General features: G+C 42.5%; 1 protein-coding gene across 10 annotated transcripts in view; it reads right to left on the bottom strand.

Moving 5' to 3' along the window:
• SNX24 (sorting nexin 24) overlaps positions 1 to 27,936 on the bottom strand; it is a 133,891-nt gene that overhangs the window by 45,719 nt on the left and 60,236 nt on the right. For 7 of the 10 annotated variants that reach the window (XR_009452586.1, XR_009452587.1, XM_059693773.1 and 4 more), the window contains 2 exons: positions 18,952 to 19,035; positions 4,360 to 4,464 (listed from right to left, as the gene is read on the bottom strand). Coding sequence is in view for 8 of the 10 variants with exons in the window: in XM_059693773.1 (XP_059549756.1) it covers positions 4,360 to 4,464; positions 18,952 to 19,035 (189 nt within the window). In the remaining 2 variants the exon portion in view is untranslated. Of the gene's footprint in view, positions 1 to 4,359; positions 4,465 to 18,951; positions 19,036 to 21,543; positions 21,694 to 27,936 lie in introns of all 10 variants that reach the window. The other 3 variants (XM_059693780.1, XM_059693774.1, XM_059693777.1) reach the window with 3 other exon arrangements.

Below are 27,936 nucleotides of genomic sequence, written 5' to 3' on the forward strand. Positions count from 1 at the left end.
GCCTTTTCTATCCAAAGGTTCATATCCTCCAGCTTACGGGAATTTTCAACTATTGTTCCTTTGATTATTCCCTTCCCTACTTTTGTATTTTCCCCTCTTTTTTTTTTCTTCTTCTTCTTCTTCTTCTTCTTCTTCTGGAACTCTAGAAAGGAGAAATTAGACCAGTCCTCTATGTCCTTGTGTTGGAGAGTTTTTGTGTCTGTACTTTACAGAACAGCATCCCAACTAGTGAGAGCAGCTACTGAATGTTTTCAGCTGGATAACACAACTAATTCTAAGAACTCGTGTGTGTTCTTGATTTTTCCTTTGACACCATATCCTATGTCATCGTTTAGATGTAATACCTTTGTGAAACTCTCTATTTGTTAAATCAATCTTTAAGGTATATTTTGTGTCCTGAATGATCTTTGATGAAGAGCCAGTGCTTTAGTTCATGTTGGTCTTTTTGTTCATGCTACTCGTTTTCGGCAAGTGCCTGGCGATCCTGGTTATCGATCTCACTGGAGAAAGCGGCCTGGGTGGCTTGGGTGGGTTTCCTCGGCTGGTGTGTTAGCAGCGGCGCTCGCCACACGCCTCCTGCCACGTGGAAAGGCAGTGTGGGTGCAGCACGCAGTCGGGCAGACTTTTCCTTGGGGGTTGTCGACTTGGGCGCCCCAATATCCACGTGAGAAGCTTTAGCTCTCCTCAGCCATTCTGCTTAATATTTTGTTATATTTTTTTGTTTTTAGGGGAAAAGTCATACAATTTTTTTTGCCTGGTCATAAACATCAGGCTGCCTATAGTCTACACCGTGTAAGTAGCCTGGGCACCTGTCCCATAAATACCCTGAATGAACCAGTTGTTTTCAGTTTCACTGCTCACCTTGGCCTCTCCTTTACCTGCTGATTCTAAGCAGCTCTTCACCACAGCCATGGGCAGGCTGCCTCCCACCTCTAGCACATGTTCCCACAACTGAGTTTAGACCGCTGCTTTCTGCTTTCTGTTGCATCCACTCACACACGTCTAGGAATTTCCATCTTACAGAAAGTTGTTAAAAATTTTTCTTCCTTTGATTATCTTCTCTTTCCCCTGCCCATCTACTACTTAACTGTCGGGATTTATTCCTTCTTAAGTTTTCATACTTTTATTTTAGTTGGCTCTCAGGAAAGATGGGAAGTCATCTCAAATGAGGAGATAAAACTATTATATAAAACATGTTTGATGGTCAAATCAGTTTGAGAAACCCCAATTAAATTATTCTTAAGACTTTTACTTCTATGTAAATGATTTAACACAGCAAACAGACACATACTCATATTTCTCACAGGATTCTAAATATTCAAGTTATAGATTGAAAGAATCACTAATCTCTTGATCTATCAAGAGAGCTGGGGCATATATTAGTCAATTACATTGTGACAGTTGATGGTTAGAAGGTCTTTTCCATTATTTATTATTATTATTATTATTTCCCTAAGTAAAATTATATGTCAAGGCTGAAAAATCTTCTCAGACTTGGAAAATCCGCAATGTATAATGCAAAGAACCTACACTAGGAGCTAAGAAACTAGAATTCCAGTCCCATCTCTAATATACTCCAGGAAGTGAAGCAAGTTTCTTTACACCACTGACCTTAGTTTCTCCATCTCTAAAATAAAAGAGCATCTTTGGAAATGCGCTCCACCTTCGGAAATGTGTGTCTTGTGTTCAGCCATGGACCAAACTGCTCCTTGGACAAGAGGAGCAAGAACTGTTTTCTCTGGCTCTCTCAAGAGTTAATCTGCCCGTTTTAGGGGGGGGGGGGGACTGAAGCCAGAGAGATTATCATGACCATAACCAAAGGGCAGAAGGCAAGCTGGATTAGATAATGCCTGTGTTCCCTGGGAGATGGAAATGGTGTGGCATTGGAGTTAATGCTTTCTCAGGTTTATGGACCAGAAGAGGGCCTTCCTAGCCAGTTCATGCCCAGGTGGGTTGGCTGCAGGACGGCGCCTGCCAAGGTGAGTGGGATTCTAACTGGAGTTATACAGGTGAGCAGTAACAAGTCTTCTTTCTTTTTTCTAGTTTTGAATACTATTTATTTATTTAGACTTAAATACCAAAAGTTATGGTGAAAAGACACCTAAGCCAGGGTTTTTAGTTCACTTGGGATTGGTAAGCACTCCCACTCATCCTTCCACCTTCCATCCAGCTCCCAATGCCTGCAAACAGAGTCAGGTGCGAAAGGGAGAGGAAGCGCCCTTGAACTCCCCAGGGACTTCACACACACAACAAACTGAATATTAAGTGCACAACAGGAAACAAGGCCTCTCCGTCCTTCAACCACATCTTTCCAGCCTCGTTCTGACACTAGAAAGTTCTAAGCTCAATTTGAGTGTCACTGTAAACTCCTCTCTGTGCCAGATGATTTTACCCGCATATTTATATTCCAAGTACAAACAACTTAAAATGTTTACACTGAGTAGTAATGGAAGTCATGTGTCAAATACAATGGGAGGGAATAGAGTAAAGCTTTCTTCAGAACTAAAGCTTGAAGATATACAGTATCTGTGGAAAATCTGCTTTACAAATAAGAATGCAATGTTTACCCATACCATCTAATTATACAGAACATGCATTTTACCCTTTGCATACAATGTCTAACATCTCATTTTTTAAGTTTTTTGTTTTGTTTTGTTTTGGTTTTGCTCTACAGTGTTGCCCGAAGCTCTGAACGACTTTCAGCTCCACATACAGACTCTCAAAGCCCACGGCCACACACTTTCCTGTCATTTGTGGTCCCCATTTCCTTTCATCTCCCACTCCCAGGGAGAGGCAGCCAAGGGACTGACCACCATGTTCAAAAGCAAAAGAGCAAAAACAGTAAAGAGAGGCCCCCTCAGATGTTCTCAGGGCTGCCAGCTGCCAGCTTTCCTCTGGGCAGTGTAAAGACCAGGAAGACGGCAGGAGGCCAGGAAAGGGCTCAGCGTCTTCCTGCAGGGAGAGAGGCCCCTGAATTTATCACCAAGCCTTTAGTGACAGCCTCTCCTCAGCTTCCAATCACCAGTTGTCCAGGCAAAACCACTCAGAAAAGTTCTGAGAGACTGGCCAGTGTTGCTCAGTGGTTGGGCATCGAACCACTATGAACCAGGAGGTGACGGTTCGATTCCCGGGCAAATGCCCGAGTTGCGGCTGGATCCCCAGTACAGGGTGTGCAGGATGCAGCCAATTAATGATTCTCTCTCATCATTGATGTTTCTATCTCTCTCTCCCTCGCCTTTCTTCTCTGAAATCAATAAAAAAATATATATATTTTTTTTTTTTTAAAGAAAAGTTCTGTAGAAAAAATAGTATGCTGGCTTAACACAGCCTATAGCTGCCCTCGTTCGTACACAGAATCCACACCAAGATCCATGTAATGGGGTTAGGAAGATATCAATGGAAAATTCAGGCAGGGCTGCCGATTTCTTTGCTGTAACATCTCCTAGAGATGGATAGATAGATCATCATGGTAAATTCATAACTGAGGTGAAGTCCAACTTTTTCTTTTTGAGAGCTGAGACGCCCGACCCCCCATCTCACACCATCTCAGTCATTCTCATGTGTCAGCCTCTAAAGTGGACTCAGGTGACCTGCCTGACCACAAGGCTTCCACACGCTGCCCCTTCCCCCAACCTCATCTCAGCACGTGCCCTGTGCAGAGTTCTTTGGACAGTGATAACTACACTGAACATTCACCTGAGCCCTCCAGTCTTTATCTTTTAGATCCTGGAAAAGCGGACACTTTCCTTTTGCTTTTTCTGTCACTTGGCAGAAAGGGAATACTTTTGTTCATCTAATTTAGGTAGTTCTATTTGTAACCCAGCTGCAGGAAAGAGCATCCTACTGTATTCTTTTTAAAACATAAATGCTAATTTTCAAAGAAGCTGGCACTTCATCAGAGGCAAATTTTATACACTCATTCTCAATTTGATCCCATAGATGGACTTGCCAGCCCGACCATGAAATTCAGTTCCTCTTACCATCTCCCAAACACCCTAAACCTCAAGGCAAGACAGGCTACAAGAAAGCAATACAACTTGGAGGGGGAAACAAAAAAAAAGAAAACAAAGTTATTCGTAGAGCTGAATTATAAAAACAAACAGGCCCTTTCAACATCAGTTTTTACCTTTATACTAAATTTTCACTTCCCTGATCCAGATAACCAATTTTAAATAGAACCCAATTTAAGCTAAAAGAACCAACCAACAACACAGCTATAATTTTAAACATTATTTTAATCTAGATGGTTTGGTTGCTTCATGTATTTTGCATCTCACCCATAAGTTCTGAGAAAAAAATACTGAGATAAATGGCTATTTAAACTATGCTATAGTCATTGAGCATCTAAACACATCTTACCTGTAAATACGTTTCCAAGCCTTGTCGTCGTTGTTCCAACACTTTTGGGACCCAGTTCCTCACGTGTTTTGAAGGGATTTCTGGCGTTTTAATACATTTCTTGAGCTATAAAGACAGAAACAAACAAAAAGTACAGGAAATGTATCTTAATTATGAAGACATTATTAGGGGGGAGCCAATAAGAAAAGTGAACTGTTATCTCCAATAAAAAGAAAGAGTCAAATATGATAACACTGAAAATCAGTCAAAAAATTCTTAGCGGTCCTAAATGTTTAGAGTTCAGGATAAAAATTTTGTGTTTTTGGTAGTCGTTGCTATTGTTGTACATCGTCTGTATTTTAAACTGGAATTATTGTTTTCTAAAAAATTAAAAGTTCAGTCCATTAATTATAAAGAAAGTAAAAAAGTTTATAATTTCCAAAATCAATTAGTACAATGAAATTTTGGTTTCATGAAGTGCTTTTCTGATGGAAAGTCTTTCTACATATTTTTCATATAAAAAAGCAAAACAAAATGCCATTGTTTATGATCATCATACCCTAAAACGCCATCTGAGCTAGATCAATCATTTGGAGAGTTTTATAATAGAACTAGGGGCCCGGTGCATGAAATTCGTGCACTGGGTGTGTGTGTGTGTGTGTGTGTGTGTGTGTGTGTGTGTGTGTGTGAGGGGAGTGTCCCTCAGCCCAGCCTGCCCCCTCTCACATACTGGGAGCCCTCAGGCGTTGACCCCCATCACCCTCCAATCGCAGGATCGGCCCCTTGCCCAGGCCTGACGCCTCAGAGGACGCTCATTTCCCCCCATCACTGGTTCTGCCCCCAGCCCAGGCCTGATGCCTCGGCCAGAGGCGTAGACCCCCATCACCCTCCGATAGCCTGATCGGCCCCTTGCCCAGGCCTGACGCCTCCGCCAGAGGTGTCAGGCTTGGACAGGGGACCCCCATCTCCCCCTGATCACTGGCTCTGGCCCCCGCCCAGGCCTGAGGCCTCTGGCCCAGGAATCATGCCTGGGCAGGGGACCCCCATCTCCCTCTGATCGCTGGCTCCACCCCCCGCCCAAGCCTGACGCCTCTGACCCAGGCTTCAGGCCTGGGCAAGGGGACCATCATATCCCCCCAATCCCCGGCTCCACCCCCCACCCAGGCCTGATGCCTCGGCCAGAGGAGTTGACCCTCATCACCCTCCGATCACCAATCACCGGATCGGCCCCTTGACCAGGCCTGAGGCCTCCGGCAGAGGTGTCAAGCCTGGGCAGGGGACCCCCAGCTCCCCACGTTGCAGGCTCCACCCCTGCCCAGGCCTAATGCCTCTGGCTGAGGCGTCTGGCTCGGGCAGCGGGGACCCGCAGCTGCAGCGGCCCCGTGATCATGGGCTTCGCTTTAGGCCGAGGCAAGGGACCCCTAGCTCCTGGGACTGCCAGCTTCAACCGTGCCCAGCTCCCATCGCTGGCTCCACCCCTACTTCCTGCTATCACTGGCCAGGGCGGAAAAGGCGCCTGATTCTCCGATCATGGCTGGGGGGCAGCTCTTAGCTCCCCCTGGGTTTCCGATCACTGTCAGTGGCAGGGGGCTTCTTCCTGCTTTCCCTTTCGCCTCCCTGCATTGTGCCTACATATGCAAATTAGCCGCCATCTTGTTGGCAGTTAACTGCCAATCTTAGTTGGCAGTTAATTTGCATATAGCCCTGATTAGCCAATGAAAAGGGTATCGTCATACGCCAATTACCATTTTTCTCTTTTATTTGATAGGATAAACTAAAAAAACAGAAGCTGTTCCTTCAAACATTCCTAAGTATTAGGTCCAAATTCTGTTCATGACAACTGAATGATGGCTCTCAGCTAAGCCTTTCAGGTCAGCAGTTTTAAGGAAACATATAAATGAAAAATAATTATATTGGAAGTTGAGTTAGAAAACCCTGTGTCAGGTGTATCCTACCATATCCACATTCTAAACTGTGAATATTACCTTACATATCAAGGTACTTTGAATATTTGATTAAATTAGGAATTCACAATGAGAAATTATGCTAGATCATCCAGTTGGGCTCAGTGTAATTATCCAGTTGGGCTCAAGGAGGGTCACAGTGACAGAGAGATTGGAAGTGGCGTGCTTTGATGATGGAGGGAGGGTCATGAGCCCAGGCAACCTCTAGAAGCTGGAAAGGGGAAAGGAATGGGTTCTCTCTTAGAGCCTATGACACCTTGGTTTTAGCTCAGTGAAACTCATTTTGGACTTCTGACCTCGAGAAGTATAAGGCTACAAATCTGTGTTGCTTAAGCCACTAAAGTTGTGTTAACATGTTACAGCAGCAATAGGAAACTAATACTCTGCCCCCCAAATGGAATGAATTTGAATATTCTAATCAAGAACTTGGAAAACCTACTGAGATTGCTCCTTTACTACACACGCAAAGAAACAGCATAATAATCTCTTAAAAAATGCACAGTTAAATCCCAGAAGCTAATACTGTAATACAAAATTCTTCCCATATATTAGCATATATTCACCACTCACCATTCTGGGCTAAACTTTGTTGCACTGATGCAAAAGAAGGGGCCTTGGGAAATGCGAAGATCAGTCTGTCTGGTGCTGAGCCTGTTTACCTCCTCCCTCCACACCTGAAGTGCTATTACAATGACAGTGTGAAAGTGCGGGCTGGAACCCAAAATCTGTTCTTCTTATCCTCCTCACCAACAGAACTACATTATTGGGAATAATAACGTAGTCTTCTAAATTTAGCTAAGAAGCTAAAATTTCCAAGTTTCCTTGCAGAGAGTGGAAGCCAAAGGTAATCAGAAGTCACTGAGGAGGGCTTTCCACAAAAACTCTTCAAACATGGAGCAACATCAGCTGGCTTGCACTTTCTATCCTAACCCCCTTTCACCTTCTTCCTGCCTAATAAAATGTGACCGTGATGGCTGGAGCTGTCACGACCATCTGCCACCATGAGGCAACTCTGAAGGTGGAAGCCAGATGTTCCAGATGATTGAGCGGAAAGAAAGAAGGAGCCATGCACCTGGCAGCCTCCTGGAGCTGCCACACAGCCCCCACCGGCCACCTCCAAACTTGTTTTTTGTTAAAGGAAAAAATGAACCCCTTCCCACCTTCTTTGTAAGGTTACTGGTATTTGGGCTTTTTGTTTTATGTACTTGGATTTAATCCTGGTAGACATTAAAAAAAGAAAAGGAAGAAAGCCAAAGGGAATAGGGCACAGAACAATGAATAGAATAGGGCAGGGAGAAAGAGGTCATCACCTTGTGAGATTAATGGTTTTCTAAAAGACAGAAAGCAGGAGCATGCCAAGGAAGAAAACAGAGCAGAGGAAGGCCCAGCCCAGACCCCCTCAGGAAGGGGATGACAATGGGTGCGGACTCCAATCTTCTTAGCAGCACTGAGAGGCTCTGTGCTCAAGACTGGCATAAGAAGAGGGATTAGCCAGCCGTGGGCAAACTACGGCCAGCGGGCCGGATCCAGCCCGTTTGAAATGAATAAAACTATTGAAAAAAAAGACCGTACCCTTTTATGTAATGATGTTTACTTTGAATTTATATTAGTTCACACAAACACTCCATCCATGCTTTTGTTCCGGCCCTCCGGTCCAGTTTAAGAACCCATTGTGGCCCTCGAGTCAAAAAGTTTGCCCACCCCTGGATTAGACCATGCCATAGCCTGTAAAGGCACTCTACCCCCACCACAGCAGAGTGACTAGCAGCCTGGTTTTATCCCTGGCACACACACTACACCCCATTAAAAAAGGGTCAATGTCCCTAAGGAAAATGAAAGAAGTGTTTGGGTTGAATGAGGGTTTAGCCATTCTAGACATAATGGCTTTCATGGGGTCCCCAGCCTAATAGCTGGCTCTCTCCCCTCATTCCCGATGATGAGGTCCTTTAGCAGACATACTCTACAGAAGGACCAGACAAATAGTCTCATTGGATGGGTACTCTGGGATCATTTTCATCACAAAGCAGCACTATAAAAGCGAAAAGACAAGACAAACAAATGAGACAACTAATCCCAAAGGAAACTATATAAATCAAATAGCAGAAGAGATCTTTAAAATTTTGACTAGTATTTTCAGGGATATAAGAAAATATTGCTTCTATGAAACAAGAATAGGCTGCTATGAAAAAGAATGATTCAGGGAATAAGAAACAGGCATTGGGAATTAAAAACCATGATCTATATATATAAAAGTCCAGTGACTGGAACGGCAAAACGACCAGAATGACCAGTGGCTATGACGCGCACTGTAGCAGCCAACCAGCCTGATCCAGGCCCTGATCGGGCCCTCCCCACAGTTGGCTGGGCCCCCGATTGGCCCCCAACACCCTGATTGGGGGCAGGACTGGCTGGCCAACTGCCCCTCAGCCCCTCCCCGCCGCAGGTCCACATTGGGGTGGGTGGGCTGGACCCCACCCATGCATGAATTCATGCACTGGGCCTCTAGTAGAGAAATAAAAAAAATTAAAAGAGGTAGAATATAAAAGTCTCTCAAAGTACTATAGCATAAACAAAATGAGAGAAAAGGTAGGTGAAAAGATAAAACACATAGAATTAATCCAGGAGACTTAATATAAAATTAATAAGCCTCCCATAAAGAATAAGAAAAACTCCTCAAAGAATAAAATTTTTATGACTTATGTATGCCTTCAGATTAAGAATCCATTGAGTGCAAGCATAATACATAAAAACAGACCCACACTTACTAACATTTATCTGTTGAAATTTCCGAATATCAAGGACATACAGAAAACAGAAAAGATCAGGTGGTAAACAAAGAAAGTAGAACTGCATTGGCAACTGACTTATATCAGTAGCAGTGAATGCTAGACAATGAATGCTTCAGAGATCTAATTTGAAAATGGATTTCTGGAACCAGCCGCACCATTAATCAGGTGTGAGAGACCTTCAAGGACTCAAAAAATGTACCTTCCATGTCTCCTTTTACATAAAGTTGAGCATGTAATTCTAGAAAACTGAGGATAAACACAAGAAAGAGGAAAAATAGGATTTGGCCTTAGAGCTCTGCCCCGTCAGTGTGGGGAAGGGAACTCCAAGGACAGCTGAGCACAGCGGCCTAGAGAACCACCAGTCTATGTTGGGGCAAAGGGTCAGAGGGCTTGGAGAGAGGAGCCTCCCGGAAAACGGTTGATTTCATGCAGTAGATAGTATGGAGAGAATGGATACATTTTAGGGTAAAATACATTATTCTTTTGTCTACTAAAAAAAATAATTCCTGGTTGGTGTGGCTCAGGGGTTGAACATTGACCAAGGAACCCTGGGGTCATAGGTTCAATTCCTGGTCTGGGCACATGCCCGGGTTGTGGGCTCAATCTCCAGTAGGGGGCATGCAGGAGGCAGCTGATCAATGATGTTCCCCTCTCATCAATGTTTCTATTTCTCTGTCCCTCTCCCTTCTTCTCTCTCTAAAAACCAATAAAAACATTTAAAAATAGCCCTAGCTGGGTTGGTTCAGTGGGTAGAGCGTCAGCCAGCCGACTGAAGGGTCCCGGGTTCGATTCCGGTCAAGGGGATATACCCAAGTTGCGGGCATGATCCCCAGTAGGGGGCATGCAGGAGACAGCCAATCAATGATTCTCATCATTGATGTTTCTATCTCTCTCTCCCACTTCCTTTCTCTCTAAATAAATAAAAATTTTATATTAAAAACATTTAAAAATAAGAATAATTCCCAGGGAAAGCAAAGATTCCCTGAAGGTCATGCAACAGAAGACACTCCACTTTCAGGTGTGATTCCAGTGCTAGAGACAGTCCTGCCTTTATGGGGCTTACATACCAGGAGACAGACAATAAGAAATAAACAAGTTACTAAACAGGGTGAGGGCCGAGAATAACAGCAGAGTGTGTGTGCTGGGGGCAGCTGGGAAAGGCCTGTGTGAGGTGGGACTGTCTGTGACCTGATTCATGCTGCGAGGGAGCCAGGTAAGGAGCTGGAGAAGGAATGTTATGGCAAAGACAGAGCAATGGGAAGGGAGGACCAAGCCTGGTGTTCAACACACAGAAAGGAGAAGACAGGTTCAGAGAGGGGCAGCCTCAGACCCTGTAGGGCCTTGGAGGCCAAGGCGGGAATTTGCCTATTATTTTAAATGGGAAGCAAATGGAATTTCTTGAGGAAGGGAATGACCGACTGCAATTTTTACTCTAAGAGACCATGTGAGATTCTACCAGCAAGATGGACTATGAGGGGGCTGGAGTCAAAGCAAGGAGACCCGTCAGAAGCTCCTGCATTAGTCTAGGCAAGAGATGATGGTGAGTTGAACTATGTCCTGGCTCTGGGTGAGAGAAGGGGAAGGCTGCGGGAGTGTGTGGAAAGCAGAGGTGATCAGAATGGCTCCAAGACTTTCACTGTTTTAAGGTTTGAGACTTAAAATGACTTAAAATGACTACCTCACTTGGCAGTCATTTTTGGGTGACCTGCCTGTTGGTGGCAGGATGTCAGGTTTGGATAAGTGGCACAGAACACTAGTTCTCTCCCCCAACCCACTGTCCCTCTCTTCTACAGAACAGAGCTCAAGATTTTCAGCTGGGTAGATGACCACACAGAATAAAGAACACATTTCCCAATCTCCCTTGAAGCTAGGTGTGGCCCTCTGACTGGATTCTGGTCAAAGGCAGGTACATAGACATGTATGTGTAGCCTTCAGGAAGTGGTCTTAAAGGGAAGGACTCTCCTTTCCACTCCTTCTTATTGGCTGAACTGCCCATGTAATGGCTAGACCTGGAGCAGTTACTGTCAACCATGAGGTGGACGCCTCCTATTGAGAACGGCAAAGCCACAGAGCCTGGGTCCCTGATGATCATGAAACTGCCCCGCCAGCCCCAGGCTTTATGTGAGAGAAAAATAAAGGTGTGTCTGTTAGCATCACCATTATTTTGTCTCTAGAGTCACCTGCAGCCAAATCGAATCCCACGTGAGCAGGAGACATCCAGCTCTGAGGGGCAGGGGAGAGGAGCAGGGCAAGTGGTGAGGAGGGAGGGGTCGAACAGTACGCTGAGTCAGGATAACATTCCTGGAAGGGGCATGATCAGACTGTGCGGTTGATGCTGGAAAGTCAAAAACTCTGGGTAAAAAGATGGGAAGCCAGAGGGTAGGCCCCTCTTTCAAGAAATGATACTAAGAGAGAAGGAGAGCAAGGGGGTGAACAAGGGAGGGACGCATGGGGTCAAAGGCAAGTTTTATTTTGTTGAATGGCAGATACATGCTATGTATCGATGGAGACTGCTCCAATATTGAGGAGAGAGAAAGAGAGGAGGAGGAAAGGAATTTTTGCTTGTCAGAGAATGCATACCACGTCTCTACACTATTTGAGGTATTTCTCAAACAAAAACAAGAGAAGAAAAATGCTGTTATTCTGTGGAAATCAGCTTAGTAGGTTTCAATGTAAACATAAAGTCCCTTTAACTCATGAAGCACAGTATTTCTTGTATTGCAGAAGAGAAAATCAGCTCCATTATCTGTCTCCTCTTTTTTTAATCGTGAAGATAGAGCACTGAACGCATTTTTTTCTTTTTCTTTATGTCAGGGGTACTGAGAAAGCCGATCATCTCAGCTGCTGGGGGCTGTGACAGCATTTGCAGTTGAGTAATGAATTGCTCTAGATGAGGAGAGACAAACCTGAGACGATCTGCTTCCAGTAGGGCTCAGCCGCTTACAAGATAAATAACCCCCTGCCGCTCCTGGCGATGATGAACTGTCCGGGCCACGCTGCGGCCCGCGCCGGCCTTCCTGATCCCCGCAGAGAGCCAGCAGATTCCCCGATACCACAAGCACAGCCCCCTTCGCCTGCGTGACCACCCCTTCCCCGCCTGCAGTGTTCCAAGAGTTTCCACAGAACTTGCTCTGCACAGACCCGCCGCATATGCACTGACTGCAGTACCCATTTTTCCACAGAAGGAGCAGAAATAGCTTCCCCAAGCACACAAAGGAGAATGTGAAAAGAAAAATAAAGTTAAGGAAAGAATGAGGGACATTTGGGGTCAAATTCAATCTTTTACTCCATCTTGTCACCTCTATATCCTCAGGGTTCCCTTTAGAGATACTACACACCATGCTGCGTTCCGGTTTAACCCCAGATGGCAGTTTTTTGGTTCTTCTGAAATATGTCCTCCATTAAATGAAATATGAGGATGCAATATTTCACTCGAGCCAAAGGCAGACAATAACAGGAATGAGGAGAGTTAATCCAGGAGCGAACCAGCACTGTGTTTCCCCGAAGCCCCTGTGAATAAAAGGGTGGCTGCGAATGACAGGAAACCGTTGAAAGGCAAGTGAAATCTGCTCAGAGCTTGCGAAGGGTTTTCTCTCTGCACCCGGGCTATGGACCTAGGGAGGAGACGCTGTCTTCAAGGCCCACCTGGGAAGTGGGGAGGCACTGGCTGTGGTGGTGGGGCCTGAGCGGGAGTTGTGGGACATGGAAAAAGCACCTACAGGGTTACGGCTCATGCTGCCCTCGCAGCCGGGGCTGGGCTACCGGGACAGCACCCTGTAACTTTTATTTTTTAAGAATATTATGCTAAACATGAACGAAAAGACTAGGGTAGGGGTTTGTTTGGTTTCAGTGTGGTGGTGGTGTCTTCCCATCTTGACTAGCAGAGCTAGAGGAAGCACAAGTGTACCCTGGAATTAAAGTTGCAGTGAACTAAACTCCCACAATAAAAACTGTTCTTGTCAATAAAATATTCCTCCCGTAAGACATAAATATGCGCGGTGATGTTCTCCAATATCCCATTTGCCAAATACTTACTTAATGCCTAACATGTGCCCAACACTAATAGGAGGTGAGGAAGATACAAAAGATAAGACATGGGTCCTACTTTCATTTTATTTGTTTATTTAAAATAATTTTATTTTATTATTTATTTATTTTTCTTGATCTTAGAGAGAGGAAGGGAGGGGAGAGAAAGAGAGAGGGAGAGGGAGAGAGAGAGAGAGAGAGAGAGAGAGAGAGAAACATCGACATGAGACAGAAACATCAATCAGTTGCCTTCCATACTCCCCCAACCAGGGATGGAACCCGCAACTTGGTATGCGCCCTGACCAGGAATTAAACCCACACGTTTTGGTGCACAGGATGATGCTCAGACCAACTGTGTCTAACCAGTCAGGGTGAGCCCTGCCTTTAAAAAATGTATCTTCTAGCTAGAAAAACTTGGGGACGACAAAGTTTTAATCATCTCTGATATATTTTTAATTTAAGTAGAAATCTTTATTCTAAACAGAAAGGAGTCTACGGACAAAGAGACTAGGGAATAGAAGAAACTCACAGGGAAGAAGGAGAACCTGAGAGGTTTGAGTTCGGTGTGAATACATGCGAACACAGAGGGGAGGACGTCCGGCAGGGCAGACAGGAAACGGTGACGTTCACACACAGGGGAAGGGGCCTGCCGGTGATGTTTTCATAGGCGAAGCAGAGAGAAGCAAGGCTGGCCAAGGGGCTTGTGGTAAATAAAGGAACGGCCCCCCCAAAGATGTCTCTGTCCGAATACGTGGAACCTGTGCATGCATTACCTTCCCGGCAAAAGGCGCTCCGTGGATGTGAGTACAGCACGCATTTCGCATGGAAGATTGGCCTGGATACCCAGGTGGGTCCAATGTCATCTCAATGGGAGGCAGAAGTCTCAAGTAAGAGACAGGAGATGTGATGATGGAGGCAGACGTTGGATTGATGATAGTGCTGGCTTTGAAGATGGAGAAGGGGCCAGGAGCCAAGGAATGCGGGCAGCCTCTAGACCAGTGGTTCTCAACCTGTGGGTCGTGACCCCTTTGGCGGTCGAACGACCCTTTCATAGGGGTCGCCTAAGATCATCCTGTATATCAGATATTTACATTACGATTCATAAAAGTAGCAACATTACAGTTATGAAGTAGCAACGAAAATAATTTTATGGTTAGGTCACAACATGAGGAACTGTATTTAAAGGGCCAGAAGGTTAAGAACCGCTGCTCTAGACGTTGGGAAGGCAAGGACAATGATTCTCCCCTAGAGCTTCCGGAAGGAATGTAGCCCTGCTGACACCCTTAGAGTAAGATAATAAATGTATGTTTTAAAGCAAAGTCTGTGATGATTTATTACAGCAGTAACAGGGCACTAACACAGGGTTGAAGATTATTGGCCTTAAGACTTATTGTCCATGATTTAGGAGACAACACAGACCCACTTCAATATATTTGAACCAAAGAATGAAGATGAAGACAGTGTTTTAGAAAAACTGATCTGCAGCAAAGAATGAATAAGAAGACAAGGATCAAACACAGTTAAAGAAATACTCACATAAAGTAGTAAGATTCTGTTTTAGGATGGTAAGTGTATAAGTGAAAAATGAAATGGTGCATACAACGGAAATGTGGAAGAACGAACCAATAGGACTTAAGGACACTCTGGATATGGAAGGTAAGAGAAAGTTACAAAAGACCGCCAAGGTTTCAAACTTTGTGGCTTCCGTGCTGTGATGGAGGGAGGGTGCGAGGGTTGTGTCTAAGAGAAACCTCTAAAAATATAACCACTCCAGAGGAATTCTCAAACGTTGATAGGCATGAGGATTATCTGGAAGGCTGGTTTAACATGCAGGTTACTGGGCTCCATCACAAAGGCTGATTCAGCGAGTCTGGGCGATACCCAGGGATCGGCCCTTCAGTAAACACTGCTCTGATTCAGGTGATCCAAAGTTCACACTGTGAAAAACACCAATCAAGAAAAACTAAAAGGAAATGAAGTCAAATACTCATCATCGCTCTGGAAGAAACAACGAATCTTACTTAAAATCGGAAGGGGTAAAAATTGACATATTAGACAACATAAAAATTTAAATCACTTGTAAATTAAGATAAATATCACAGCCAAAATAAAAAGGTCCCTGGTGAAAAATACTTTCAGCAAATGGCTAATATTTTATTAACAGGCCACACAAACTAACGAGCAAAAACAACTGAGACCCCTGCAGATAAATGGGAAAGCAAGTAAATAGAATTCCAAAAAGAAGGCCTAGAATCATAAACAAACTTAAGAAATACCAATTACAACAGCAACAGGGCAACAAAGATTGCTTGCTAAATAAACAAATATCATTTGGGGAGGTAATATTCAAAGCTGATTAGATGCTGTGCTACCTTCACACTTGCTGCTTGTATTATAAATCCGCTAGACCATTTTGGAAGAAAGTAATTTGGCAATATATATCAGCAGCTGCAAACATAGCCATACTCTTTGACAGAAAACGCTTCCTTAGTAATTTAGCTCAGGGACACACTCTTGAATATGGGGGGGCGGGGATTATATGCAATGAAGGCTATCAATTATTGGAAGTTTACCGTGCAATATGCATGTTATCATTTAGTCTGTAAAACAAGTCAATGAAGTTAGTACTCTAATTAGTCCCATACTAAAAATGGGGAACCTGAGGCACTGAACGATCATGTGACTTGTTCCAAGGACTTGATGAGTGAGGGAAGGTAAAGGCCGGCTGGGGAACATCTGCTTCTGGAGCCAGCACTCTGCATTCTACACCATCGATACCACCACGTGGGGCCATGGTGAGCACAGCAGTGTTTGTTTTACTAAAAAACGCAAGAAAAGAAGGAAAATAGGAATCCTATTGGGATAGTAGGAATATGTGTGGGTAACTGGTTTATTTCTCCAACCCCCATATTTTCTGCAAGATCTAGCTTTGTAAACCTAATTACTTGAGAGGAAGAAAATTATGCACATAGGAAAACAAAAACCAAAACCTCCTGAATTTTTCAAAAAAGTTCAAAAGAAATCCTAAGAAAAATGTAAATGATTAGGATATTTTCATATTTTAATATTGACAATTACAAACGTTTGGAAGAAATAATAATCATTAAGAACTTTCTTCAGCCAACCAGATGAACTGTCAAATGGGCAATGACTTTTTGCATCAAAATTAGCCTGACAATAAGCCAGGAGGCATTTTTGTGTGTTTGTGGTACATGGAGAAGAGCCATGCATCTATTATTATACAAATGCACAGCACTTGTTAATAGCTCCCATATTGTTTTAGAATTAACTTGGAGTCATTGGCTAAACACTTTTTTTAACATGTGATAGATACACCGTAAAGTGTAAGAAAAATCAGGACACTGGCAAGAGAGCAAATTGCATCCACTGCAGAAATAGTTGAATATTTTTTTAAAAAAATTTAAATGACAATAAATTTAACTACATTTAAAGGGAAAACACTTAATGTAAAAACATAACATTAAAAGCACATCACAAAATTCAAATACGGAAACTGGGGTACCAAAATTCTAACAAAAGGATAAAGTTACGTAATCTGGCAGCAATATCAGTAAAGCTTGTATATTCTAATTTTTTGCCCATTTCAATCCTTCTTAACACAATTTTACAGTCAAGATTACAGACTTGTTTTTACACCCTACCATTATCTGTACTTTCATAGTTACCCTTTTGCCAAATCTCCTACAAATACAATGGAGCAAGTAAAGGAGCCTTCCAGCGGCTGCTTTCTGCTCGGTAGTAAATACGATTAGAGAGTCTCCCAACTAAAATTCTGCTCCAAAAAGCTATTTTTTCCCTCTGTGTCCTTGTGAGGATGTTTTAACAAAGCTGCTAGAAACATGCAAACTTGAGAGATCTGAGAATTCCTATTCTCTTAACTCTACTAGGCCTGCTGATATAAGAATAGCTAAAATTATTAACAGGATTGTAGAAATTGAGAGAAGCCCTAGAAAATCTGGGTGTTTTTTTCCTGTCTTTGCGTATCTAAGAACTGCCTACAATCCCTGGGAGAGGGTCCTCTTCTGCAGAAGAAAATAAACTGTATTAGAGAAGAGAAGAGGGTGAGCGACCCTCCGCTCTAGGAAGTGTGGGCAGCCTCTGCTTGGGCGGGCCTAGCCGGCAGCCACCCGGCTGTGCCTCGAGTGGAGCTGGTCCCCGAGTTATCTTCTGGGGACAGCGGGGCTGTGTCGGGATCCTGGCACCTGGGCACTGACCAGGGAGGTTAGGAAGGAGGCTCACAGTGACAGGCTGCCTGGTCATCAGAGCTGGGCTGGGGACGGAGCTCTGATTTTCATCTCACTGTAAGGACTTATTGCAGGATTTACCCAGTGGAAATCTCTCTAGAATCTGTTTCCTCGAAAAACAGTAAACAAAACGGAATTTCTTGAGAAGGACGTGAAACCCACACTCCAAGTTTGTTTCTCTTGCCTCTGGGTTGAAGCTTTTGTGAAGTCAGCTGGCAACACCAGGCCTGAACCTGTGCTCACCTGTGCTGTTGCTTTTGGAAGTAAACTTGGATGTAACACAATTTTAATTGGGGAATTAAATGTGATTGAATCCTAATAGAAGGGTGTACAGGTAACTGAGAGCTCCTCTTTAACTATTTGTACGCCGTAAGCTTCTATAGACGCAAGCGGAGGACCTTTTTTAATTAAATTCAAAATATCGTGGCAGTTAACTGGTTAAAGGAAACAGTTTCACTCATTTCTCCAGAATATCCTATTAAAGTTTCCACTCAAGACCCTAGTCTCAAAAAAAAAAAAAAAAGACTCTACCTGGTATTCTCCTTTTAAAAAAAAGTGGGAAAATTTAATTATAAAAAATGCTAAAGAACTTTTAAAACAGAGTAAGCACATTATCACATCATTTATGCTCTGCCATATCCCAGGGAATTTAAGACGTGTTTAATGAAATTAAAGGAATAGACTCTTTCTTAAAATCTTCCCACCTAACTTCTTATCTAAGTGGCAAAAGTGAGGAAATTAAATTATGCCATACATTTTACATATGTGTGCATATGTGTGTTTATATATATTCATATATACATGCATGTAAATATGCATGCATGAAAGAAAAGTAGTATAATTGCAATAACTCATATACAGTGATTTTCTGGTCAATTTCATGAGGTATTTCTACTAATAAAGTAATTTCAGCACCCCAATGATAACCTATAATCTGCAAAACATTACATTTTGGTATAAAATAAGAAAGTATTCACTCTTCCACTCTTTACTGATCATTTCTCCCAAAACTCAGCTATTCCTTTTACATTTTTGTTTCTTTTACCTCAGACTTTTAATGAAATGCCAGTCCTATTCTGTGGCCTTTCCAATTCAACAAAAGGCAGTGAGCCTCTTTCACAAGTTTCCCAAACAGTCCTTACACACATGTGGCAGGTGTCTTTTCTGGGTATATGCAAGTATAAGTTGATTTTAATAAATTTCTCCCTATAAAATAAAATAGTCTTTTGCTTTTCTTCTTTCCCTTTTGTAAGGCCCATTAAGTATATTTCATGGCTAAAATAGGGTCTGAATTTTATTCTTTCTGAACCTACCATCCCTGGCACAGCACACTGCGAACAGCTTGCCGTCTCACATCTGCTCATGTACAAGATCTTATCAGAAAACCCACCCACTCGGAAAGCACACCTGAAAGGACTAAGTCATGTATTTTCAAATGAAATTTACTTCATGATAAAGGATATCATACTGTTCCAAAAACTCTTAATGCTCTTAGGAACCCCAAAAGCAGTCCTAACGTTATACCACCTGCCACACAGAGAAAAGGGGGGGGGAGGGGGGCGGAATTACCTTTTTGTGCAAGGCATGAAATTCGCTGTACCTTTTCTCAACAAAATGTTTTCTTCCGTTCATTAGCACTTCTATCTTAAACACCTAAGGAAAAAAAAAAGATTAATTCTACCAGTTTGAAACCCTCAATTGTCTGATGTGGTAAGTTTGTGACCATGATATATTTCATCCCTTTAATTACAGTAGCTGATCCCCCAAAACCCAGAAGGCCCAGGAGACCCTTGGCCCAACAGCACTGATTAATGAGCCCTCGAGCCAAATGCTCACTAACAAACTGCAGTATCCCCACAAACATGTCTAGAAACAACAGAAACTTAAATGCCTTAAAATGCACCTTAACATTTTAACCAGAGGATGTTCCTTCCTTAAAATTATTTCACCAAATGCAGATGATGGTATTGAAATAAAAGTGTGATACCACAGCGAGAGTCTGGTAAGAATCGCAGACCCGCAACATGCTATCCTGGGTGTTTCACTGGCGGTGCTGTGTCACGGATGAGACAATCATGCAAACGGTAGTGCATTTTAGGTTAATTTCTTCCTAACCGGCATATTCATCTCTAGTCTCAGCTGGAGTTATTCTGCTGTTTGCAAAACAGAGAGAGCTCGTGGTAAAGGTTCATTTTCCCTGCGTGACACGGGTGACAGCTTGTGCTCCCACCTCGGGAAGGTTGAAAGGCCAGATGCAAAGGCTCTCTGTGCGCACTAATTAGTAGGCACCAACATGACATTTTCTTGATTCTCAGGTCAGTGGGTCAAGACTGGAACCAGGGATGCGCAGTGGTGTGAAATGCTCATGAAAACACAATGTTGAGGTGGGGGGAGGATGCTGGGCAGGACGTGCAGAGAAGGTGCTCTGCTATTTCAAGACTTTGTCATTGGCTCCTGTTTTGTGAGCCAGTGTTTGTCAACACGGGGATGAGGGAATATTGTTCAATTACTTAGTAAGCCTAATTTCCTGTTCCAATTGCCCTTCTGGAAAAAAACGAAAGTTGAGGTCACATGAAAGAGAATAGTGGTAAAAGCAAGCTTACCTTAGCCTTAAAAATAATTAGACATACAAGTTCACATACTGTCATTATTAACCCAGACCCCTTTAGCTCTATATTTCTGCCTTATGTGTAAATACGACTTTTTTATGGAAAGCCAAAAATTATCTCATCAAACAAAATGTGTTTGTGTTTTTGTGCTTCTTCAAATCAGAAACAAAATCTTGAGTTGCATGACTCAGTTAAAAAACAACACCTACTTAAATGAGGTACATTTTTACCTACTTAATCAATATTTTAGTCTAACATTTGTGTTTTTCTAAGTAATCACCCTAAAAGTACTTTCCTTTGGTGAATTTGTGAAAATACTTTCTTCTAAAAACATACACATATGCTTCAAATGCTCAGATATCCCTACATTATTTTTCAAAAATAACTGTTTACTAACTCACTAGAGAAAACTGTCCTTCTTCAAAGACCCTGCCAGGAATAGAATGAAGAAAACTCCCTGAGAAACACAAACAAAAGAAGCGCAGCTTCAACGCGGGGCCTGGGTAACAGGATGCAGAGCCTCCTCTCTAGCGTCAGGTCCCAGATTTAAATCAGGACAATGTGGGAGCAATGAGAGTCGTTTCCATCTGCGGAGCTGCATGAGATAAATGAAGTTATGTTCCGAGTCCAGTGACTTGAGGTTTCAACACAAACACCACCACCTTAATTGGCAGGTTTGTTGCAGAACCCAGAGAAGGAGAAAGTGGGCGACTTGGGAAGGTTCAACCCACTAGGTCACCCCTCCAGGTGCCCCTTCTTGGAGGCCAGATAAGACGCATGACACAGCGGCTGCCTCATAGGATGTCATCCTTCTATCGACCAGATGGTTCCATTACCAAGTTCCACAGTTACTTTTCACAATCACTAAATTCACGTGGTGGAGGTGGGGGTGGGTGTACACAGGAGTTGAGAAATTTTAATTCTAATATTTTAATTATGTTGCTATTTCAAAAATGCATAATAATTTGATACTGTTCCCCCCTTCCATTTTTTTTTTAATTCTGGGAGAACATCTTAGAAAGGAGGCAGGTTAATAAGAATTTCCATGACAATGTGAAGCAAGAAATAGAGTCAATTTAATAAATCTCATTTCCCTGAATTCCATACCAGACTTTAAAATAAATATATATATATATATATATATATATATATATATATATATATATATATATATATATGGCTAGATAGATAGATAGATAGTAATTTCAGAGAGGAAGGGAGAGGGAGAGAGAGATAGAAATATCAATGATGACAGAGAATCATTGATCGGCTGCCTCCTGCATGCCCCCTACTGGGGATCGAGCCCGCAACCCAGGCATGTGCCCTTGACTGGAATCAAACTCAGGACCCTTCAGTCTGCAGGCCGATGCTGTAACCAGCTAGTTTTTATGTTTGTTTGTTTGTTTTGTTTGTTTTTAAGAGCTCTGACCCATGTTGTCTCTGCTGCCTGGACACCCTTCTCCTGCTCTGCTCTCCTGGAAAACCCTGAGTTGTCCTCTGCCTCTATGTGGGGGCAGCACTACCGGTGTGTGGAAAGCTCCAGGCACAGTACCTGGCATTCATCCTTGTCTTTAACAGCTACTTCCTGAGGGCCTACCATCTGCAGGGCGTTGCTCTTGGCTCTGGGTATTCAGCAGGGAACAAAGCAGGTGGGAGAGTGTCCTATTAGTGAGGGAGGCCGACTGTGAAAGTATGAGCAGACCTGGTGATGTCAAGAAATGAGAAGAGCTGTGAAGAACAACGCAGGGTAACTGGACAGAGCTGGACAAGGGTGCCCTTAAAGACAGGGTGTCAGAGAGGCCTCCCTAAACAGAGAGGCAGGGGCAGGTACAAAATCTGAAGGGAATAAAAGTGTACGGGAGTTGAATGTGGCTGCCTCTGGAATTTCGTACTGGGAGTGTGTAGACAAGGACTATTTGTTTTCATTCCTATTTAAAAAAAATTCTTTTTTTAAAGTTAAGATGAGGGCAGGGTGATTTCCCTTCTGGCCAAGATGGAGTAACTGAGAGCAGATTTAACTCCCACTTGAAACAATTAAAAAACAATATTTTTTTCTTTTGTTTCCCTTGCCCAAGGAGCTATAGCAGAAAAAAATATTGCTCCAAGAAATAAACCAATGGGGCTACAACAAATTAAAAAGTTTTCCCATGACAAAAGAAACCATGAACAAAATTAAAAGACAAGCCACTGAATGGAAGAACATATTCACCAATAATACATCTGATAAGGGGTTAATGTCCAAAATATATAAAGAACTTATACAACTCAATACCAAAAAAACAAACAATCCAAATAAAAAACGGGTAAAGGACCTGAACAGACACTTCTCCAAAGTGGACATACAAATGGCGAAGAAACATGACAGTATGCGTAACACCACTAATCAGTAGAGAAATACAAATGAAAACCACAATGAGATATCATCTCACACCTGTCAGAATGGCTATCATCAATAAATCAACAAACAAGTGCTGGCGAGGATGTGGAGGAAAGGGAACCCTCATGCACTCTTGGTGGGAAAGCAAACAGGTGCAGCCACTGCGGAAGAGAGTATGGAGTTTCCTCAAAAAATTAAAAATGGAACTGCCTTTTGACCCAGTGATCCCAGTTCTGGAAATATATCCAAAGAAACCAGAAACATTGATTTGAAAAAAGATATGCAGCCCTATGTTCATTGTAGCACTATTTACAATAGACAAGATTTGGAAGCAGGTCAAGTACCCGCCAGTAGACGAGTAGATAAAAAGCTGTGATACATTTATACAATGGAATACTACACAGCTATAAAATAAGGAAATCTTACCTTTGTGACAGGATAAATGAAACTAGAGGGTATTACACTAAATTAAATAAGCCAGCCAAAGAAAGACGAAATACCATGTAATTTCACTTATATGTGGAATCTAATGAACAAAATAAAAAAAAGTAAAAAAACAGAAACAGTCTCATAGATACTGAAAACAGACTGACCACTGTCAGAGGGTAGGGGGACAGAGGATCTGGATGAAACAGGTGAAGGGATTACGCCAGTGGTTCTCAACCTTCCTAATGCTGCGACCCTTTAATACAGTTCCTCGTCAGCACAATTCACCATAGCTAAGATCTGGAAACAGCCTAAGTGCCCATCAGTAGATGAATGGATTAGAAAACTGTGGTACATCTACACGATGGAATACTATGCTGCTGTAAAAAGGAAGGAACTCTTACCATTTGCAACGTCATGGATGGAACTGGAGAGCATTATGCTAAGTGAAATAAGCCAGTCAATGAAGGAAAAATACCACATGATCTCACTCATTCATGGATAATAGAGACCATTATAAACTTTTGAACAATAATAGATACAGAGGCCGAGCTGCCTCAAACAGATTGTCAAACTGCAGCGGGAAGGCCGGGGAGGGTTGGGGGGCAGGAGGTAGGGGGGTAAGAGGTCAACCAAAGGACTTGTATGCATGCATATGAGCATAACCAATGGACATAAGACACCGGGGGATAGGGGAGGCTAGGGGACTGTCTAGGGCGGGGGGAAAAAATGGACACATATGTAATACCCTTTGTTATACTTTAAGCAATAAAAAAAATAATAATAAAATAAAATAAAAATACAGTTCCTCATGTTGTGGTGACCCCCAATTTCATTGTTACAAATTGAACATAATTAAAGCATAGTGATTAATCACAAAAACAATATGTAATTATATATGTGTTTTCCGATGGTCTTAGGCGACCCCTGTGAAAGGGTCGTTCGGCCCCCAAAGGGGTCGCAACTCACAGGTTGAGAATCGCTGGATTAAGCAAAAAAAAAAAAAAAAAAATCAACCAAAACTCATATACACAGACAACAGAATGGTAATTACCACAGGGAAAAGGGGGTGGGAGAGGTAGAAGAAATTAAAGGGGGAATAAATGGTGATAGGAGACTTGACCTGGGGTGGTAAACACACAATATAATATACAGATGATGTCTTATAGAGTTGTACACTTGAAACCTACATAATTTTATTAATTAATGTAATCCCAATAAATTCAATACAAATATTTAAAAAATTAAAAACTGGATAAAATACATGGAAAAAAGGGCTCTCAAGACATTAGATACAAAGAAATGAAGACAGTGAGAGATGGGAAACAAATCAGGTGAGCCCTGTGTTTACCCCAGGCAGGGGCTGAAGGTCCCCTGAGTTAGGGAGATGGCATCTGGAGTGAGGGGAAGCCAGGATAATTTTCTCTGCAGTATTCAGGTGAATCCTCAGCAGCACATGGGATTGGGGAAATTACCCAAGGATGGGGAGAGATTAGAAAGAACAGTGCTCAGAGACAACTGGGCATAGTGCCTGTTCCCAAAAGCCAGGGCGGAAAACCTCATAATTCATGAGGCATTAGTTATCAGAAGAGACCTGGCTATGTAGTAAGCAAAATTAACTGCAGACTAAAAGCTCTTTTAGTCCAGTGTAAAAAAGCTTAAACATAAGACCTGAAGAGAGCAAACTGTCCCTGAGTAATTTAACCACACACCAGAACAAAGCTCTAGAATATTTTAGGAATATAAAAATATCCTGCACCCAACAAGATAAAAGTCACAGAGTCTGCAATCCAATAAAAAAAAGTAGAAAAATATGACTCATAATGAGAAGAAAAACCAATCCTTTGAAACAGATCCTCAAATGACACAGATGATAAAATTATTAAACAAAAGCATTAAGATCATTACTACAAGGGAAGTTCTCATGTTCAAGAATCCAAAGGAAAGGTTGACCATGTTACATGGAAGCATGAAAGATATTAAAAAAAAAAAAGATTCAGACAACAGGTCTGGGTCCTATTGACAAAATCAACAATGTCTGTGACTTTAAAAATATACTGGATGAAATTGATAGCAGATTAGACACTGCAGAAGAAAAGATTAGTGAAGTTGAAAATCTAAAAATAGAAACTAAAATGAAACAGAAGGAAAAAAACAAGATAAATACAGCATGGGACAACTTTAAACAGTAAGGGGTTGGGAAGAAATAAAAAATTTTCTCCCATTTGGTGGATACTAAAAACCAACAGATCCAAGAAAACCAAGCACAAGAAACATGAAAGGGAAACACCCCAAAATAAAAACCAAGGTACATCGTAATCAAATTGTCTAAAATTAATAATAAAATCTGGTAGGCATCCAGAGAAAAAGAGACATTACATAGAAAAAGAAGGAAGACATGTGTAATGACAAATTTATCAAATATCTCTAAAATAACCAAGCTTTATAAGAGTGATTCAATGCATATATACTTTAGTTATGTTTTAACTTAATAAAATATGTTCTATGTGAAGTATTATGTATAAAATAAAATGTACAATTAAAAGCTAGTTAAATCTGGTGTGTTTGATAAATACTTGTTGGGGAGAACCAGGATGGCGGCATAGGTTGACGCCGGAGTTTGCTGCTTTGAACAACTACTTCAAAAGTGAAACCAAAAAACGGAAGGGACATCACCCAGAACCACAGGAACGCTGGCTGGGTGGAAGTCCTACAACTGGGAGGAAAGAGAGGCGCATACGGACACTCAGAGGAGGCGCAGTGCTGAGGTCAGATTCTGAGGTGCGGAGTGCGTGGGGCGGGCTGGCGGCGGAGGGCGCGGTTGTTGTTTTCAGTCGGGAGGGAGTCGCAGACTCTGAGCACCGGATCTGGGCGAGTCTTTGGGGACCCAGACTCAGGCGGGAGAGGCGGGACTGTCTGGCTTCCGTCGGGGCGAGTGCAGCTTTCTCTCAGAGCTTTGCGGCGGGTGCTGGGACTCAGAGAGGCAGAGCCCCTTGGGACGGGGCTGAGAGCCGCCATAACTGCTCTCTCCGGCCCACCCTGTTGATCCTGTGCGACCCGCCCTGCCCAAGCCCTGCACAGAGGCATTTGCCGGATAGCCTCAGGCAAAGGCTAGATTAGCACCTCCCTAGAGGACAGAAGTTCTCTCACTGCTGACACAGCTGATTCTCATAGCCACTTGGCCTGGAGGTCAAACCCTCCCTGGAATTAGCTACAACAATCAAGATTTATCTATAAGACTGCGAACAAAGACCACTAGGGGGTGCACCAAGGAAGCATAACAAAATGCGGAGACAAAGAAACAGGACAAAATTGTCAATGGAAGAAATAGAGTTCAGAACCACACTTTTAAGGTCTCTCAAGAACTGTTTAGAAGCTGCCGATAAACTTAATGAGATCTACACGAAAACTAATAAGACCCTCGATCTTATATTGGGGAACCAACTAGAAATTAAGCACACACAGACTGAAATAACGAATATTATACAGACGCTCGACAGCAGACCAGAGGAGCGCAAGAATCAAGTCAATGATTTGAAATGCGAGGAAGCAAAAAACACCCAACCAGAAAAGCAAAATGAAAAAAGAATCCAAAAATGCGAGGATAGTGTAAGGAGCCTCTGGGACAGCTTCAAGCGTACCAACATCAGAATTATAGGGGTGCCAGAAGATGAGAGAGAGCAAGATATTGAAAACCTATTTGAAGAAATAATGACAGAAAACTTCCCCCACCTGGTGAAAAAAATGGACTTACAGGTCCAAGAAGCTCGGAGATCCCCAAACAAAAGGAATCCAAAGAGGACCACACCAAGACACATCATAATTAAAATGCCAAGAGCAAAAGATAAAGAGAGAATCTTAAAAACAGCAAGAGAAAGAAACTCAGTTACCTACAAGGGAATACCCATACGACTGTCAGCTGATTTCTCAACAGAAACTTTGCAGGCCAGAAGGGAGTGGCAAGAAATATTCAAAGTGATGAATACCAAGAACCTACAACCAAGATTACTTTATCCAGCAAAGCTATCATTCAGAATTGAAGGTCAGATAAAGAGCTTCACAGATAAGGAAAAGCTAAAGGAGTTCATCACCACCAAACCAGGATTATATGAAATGCTGAAAGGTATCCTTTAAGAAGAGGAAGAAGAAGAAAAAGGTAAAGATACAAATTATGAACAACAAATATGCATCTATCAACAAGTGAATCTAAGAATCAAGTGAATAAATAATCTGATGAACAGAATGAACTGTTGATTATAATAGAATCAGGGACATAGAAAGGGAACTGATTGACTATTCTTGGGGGGGAAAGGGGTGTGGGAGATGTGGGAAGAGACTGGACAAAAATCGTGCACCTATGGATGAGGACAGTGGGTGGGGAGTGAGGGCGGAGGGTGGGGCGGGAACTGGGAGGAGGGGAGTTATGGGGGGGAAAAAAAAAGGAACAAATGTAATAATCTGAACAATAAAGATTTAATTAAAAAAAAATAAAAGCTAGTTAAATCTTTAATAATTATTTAAAAAGTATTTTGGTAATTCTTCTCAGTCAAATGATAGCAATAATAGTAACACAAACAACAACAGGAGTTTTATAGACTTGTTAAGTGCAGGCACTGATCTAAGCTCTTTACTCTTAATGCTCATTCATTTCATTCTCACAATAATCCAACAATCCCACATGAGATAGGTACTATTACCTCCATTTTACATGTCAGGAAACTGAGGCATGGATTAAGTAATGTGCCCATAGGAAAACTGCACTTCGAACCCAGTGATTTGGGTCCTGAATCTGCCTTTTTAGCCACTGCACATGACTGACTCGCCATGAAAGAACTCCTTACGTATAATCCTATTTGTTGGAGAAACTGAATACTTCGAAATAGGAGAAACCCTGAAACATTTTAGAGTGATGACAAATCTTTCCATCTATTTTCCTCCAGGTTCTGTCCTCTGGGGGGAAGTTTGCAGGATCATAGGGCACTGGCAGGGGTGGGGGTGGGGGTGGGGGCATGGCATGAAGCCTTTACCCCCAACATATGGAGCCTGTGTTTCTCTCAGTCAAACCAGAACACTGATCTATACAAAAAGCACACACCTCTCTAGAGCAAGGGACTTTTTAAATATAAATTACTAAATCTGTAC

The sequence above is a fragment of the Myotis daubentonii genome, chromosome 4, assembly GCF_963259705.1.
Source record: "Myotis daubentonii chromosome 4, mMyoDau2.1, whole genome shotgun sequence".
NCBI classification, from domain to species: domain Eukaryota; kingdom Metazoa; phylum Chordata; class Mammalia; order Chiroptera; family Vespertilionidae; genus Myotis; species Myotis daubentonii.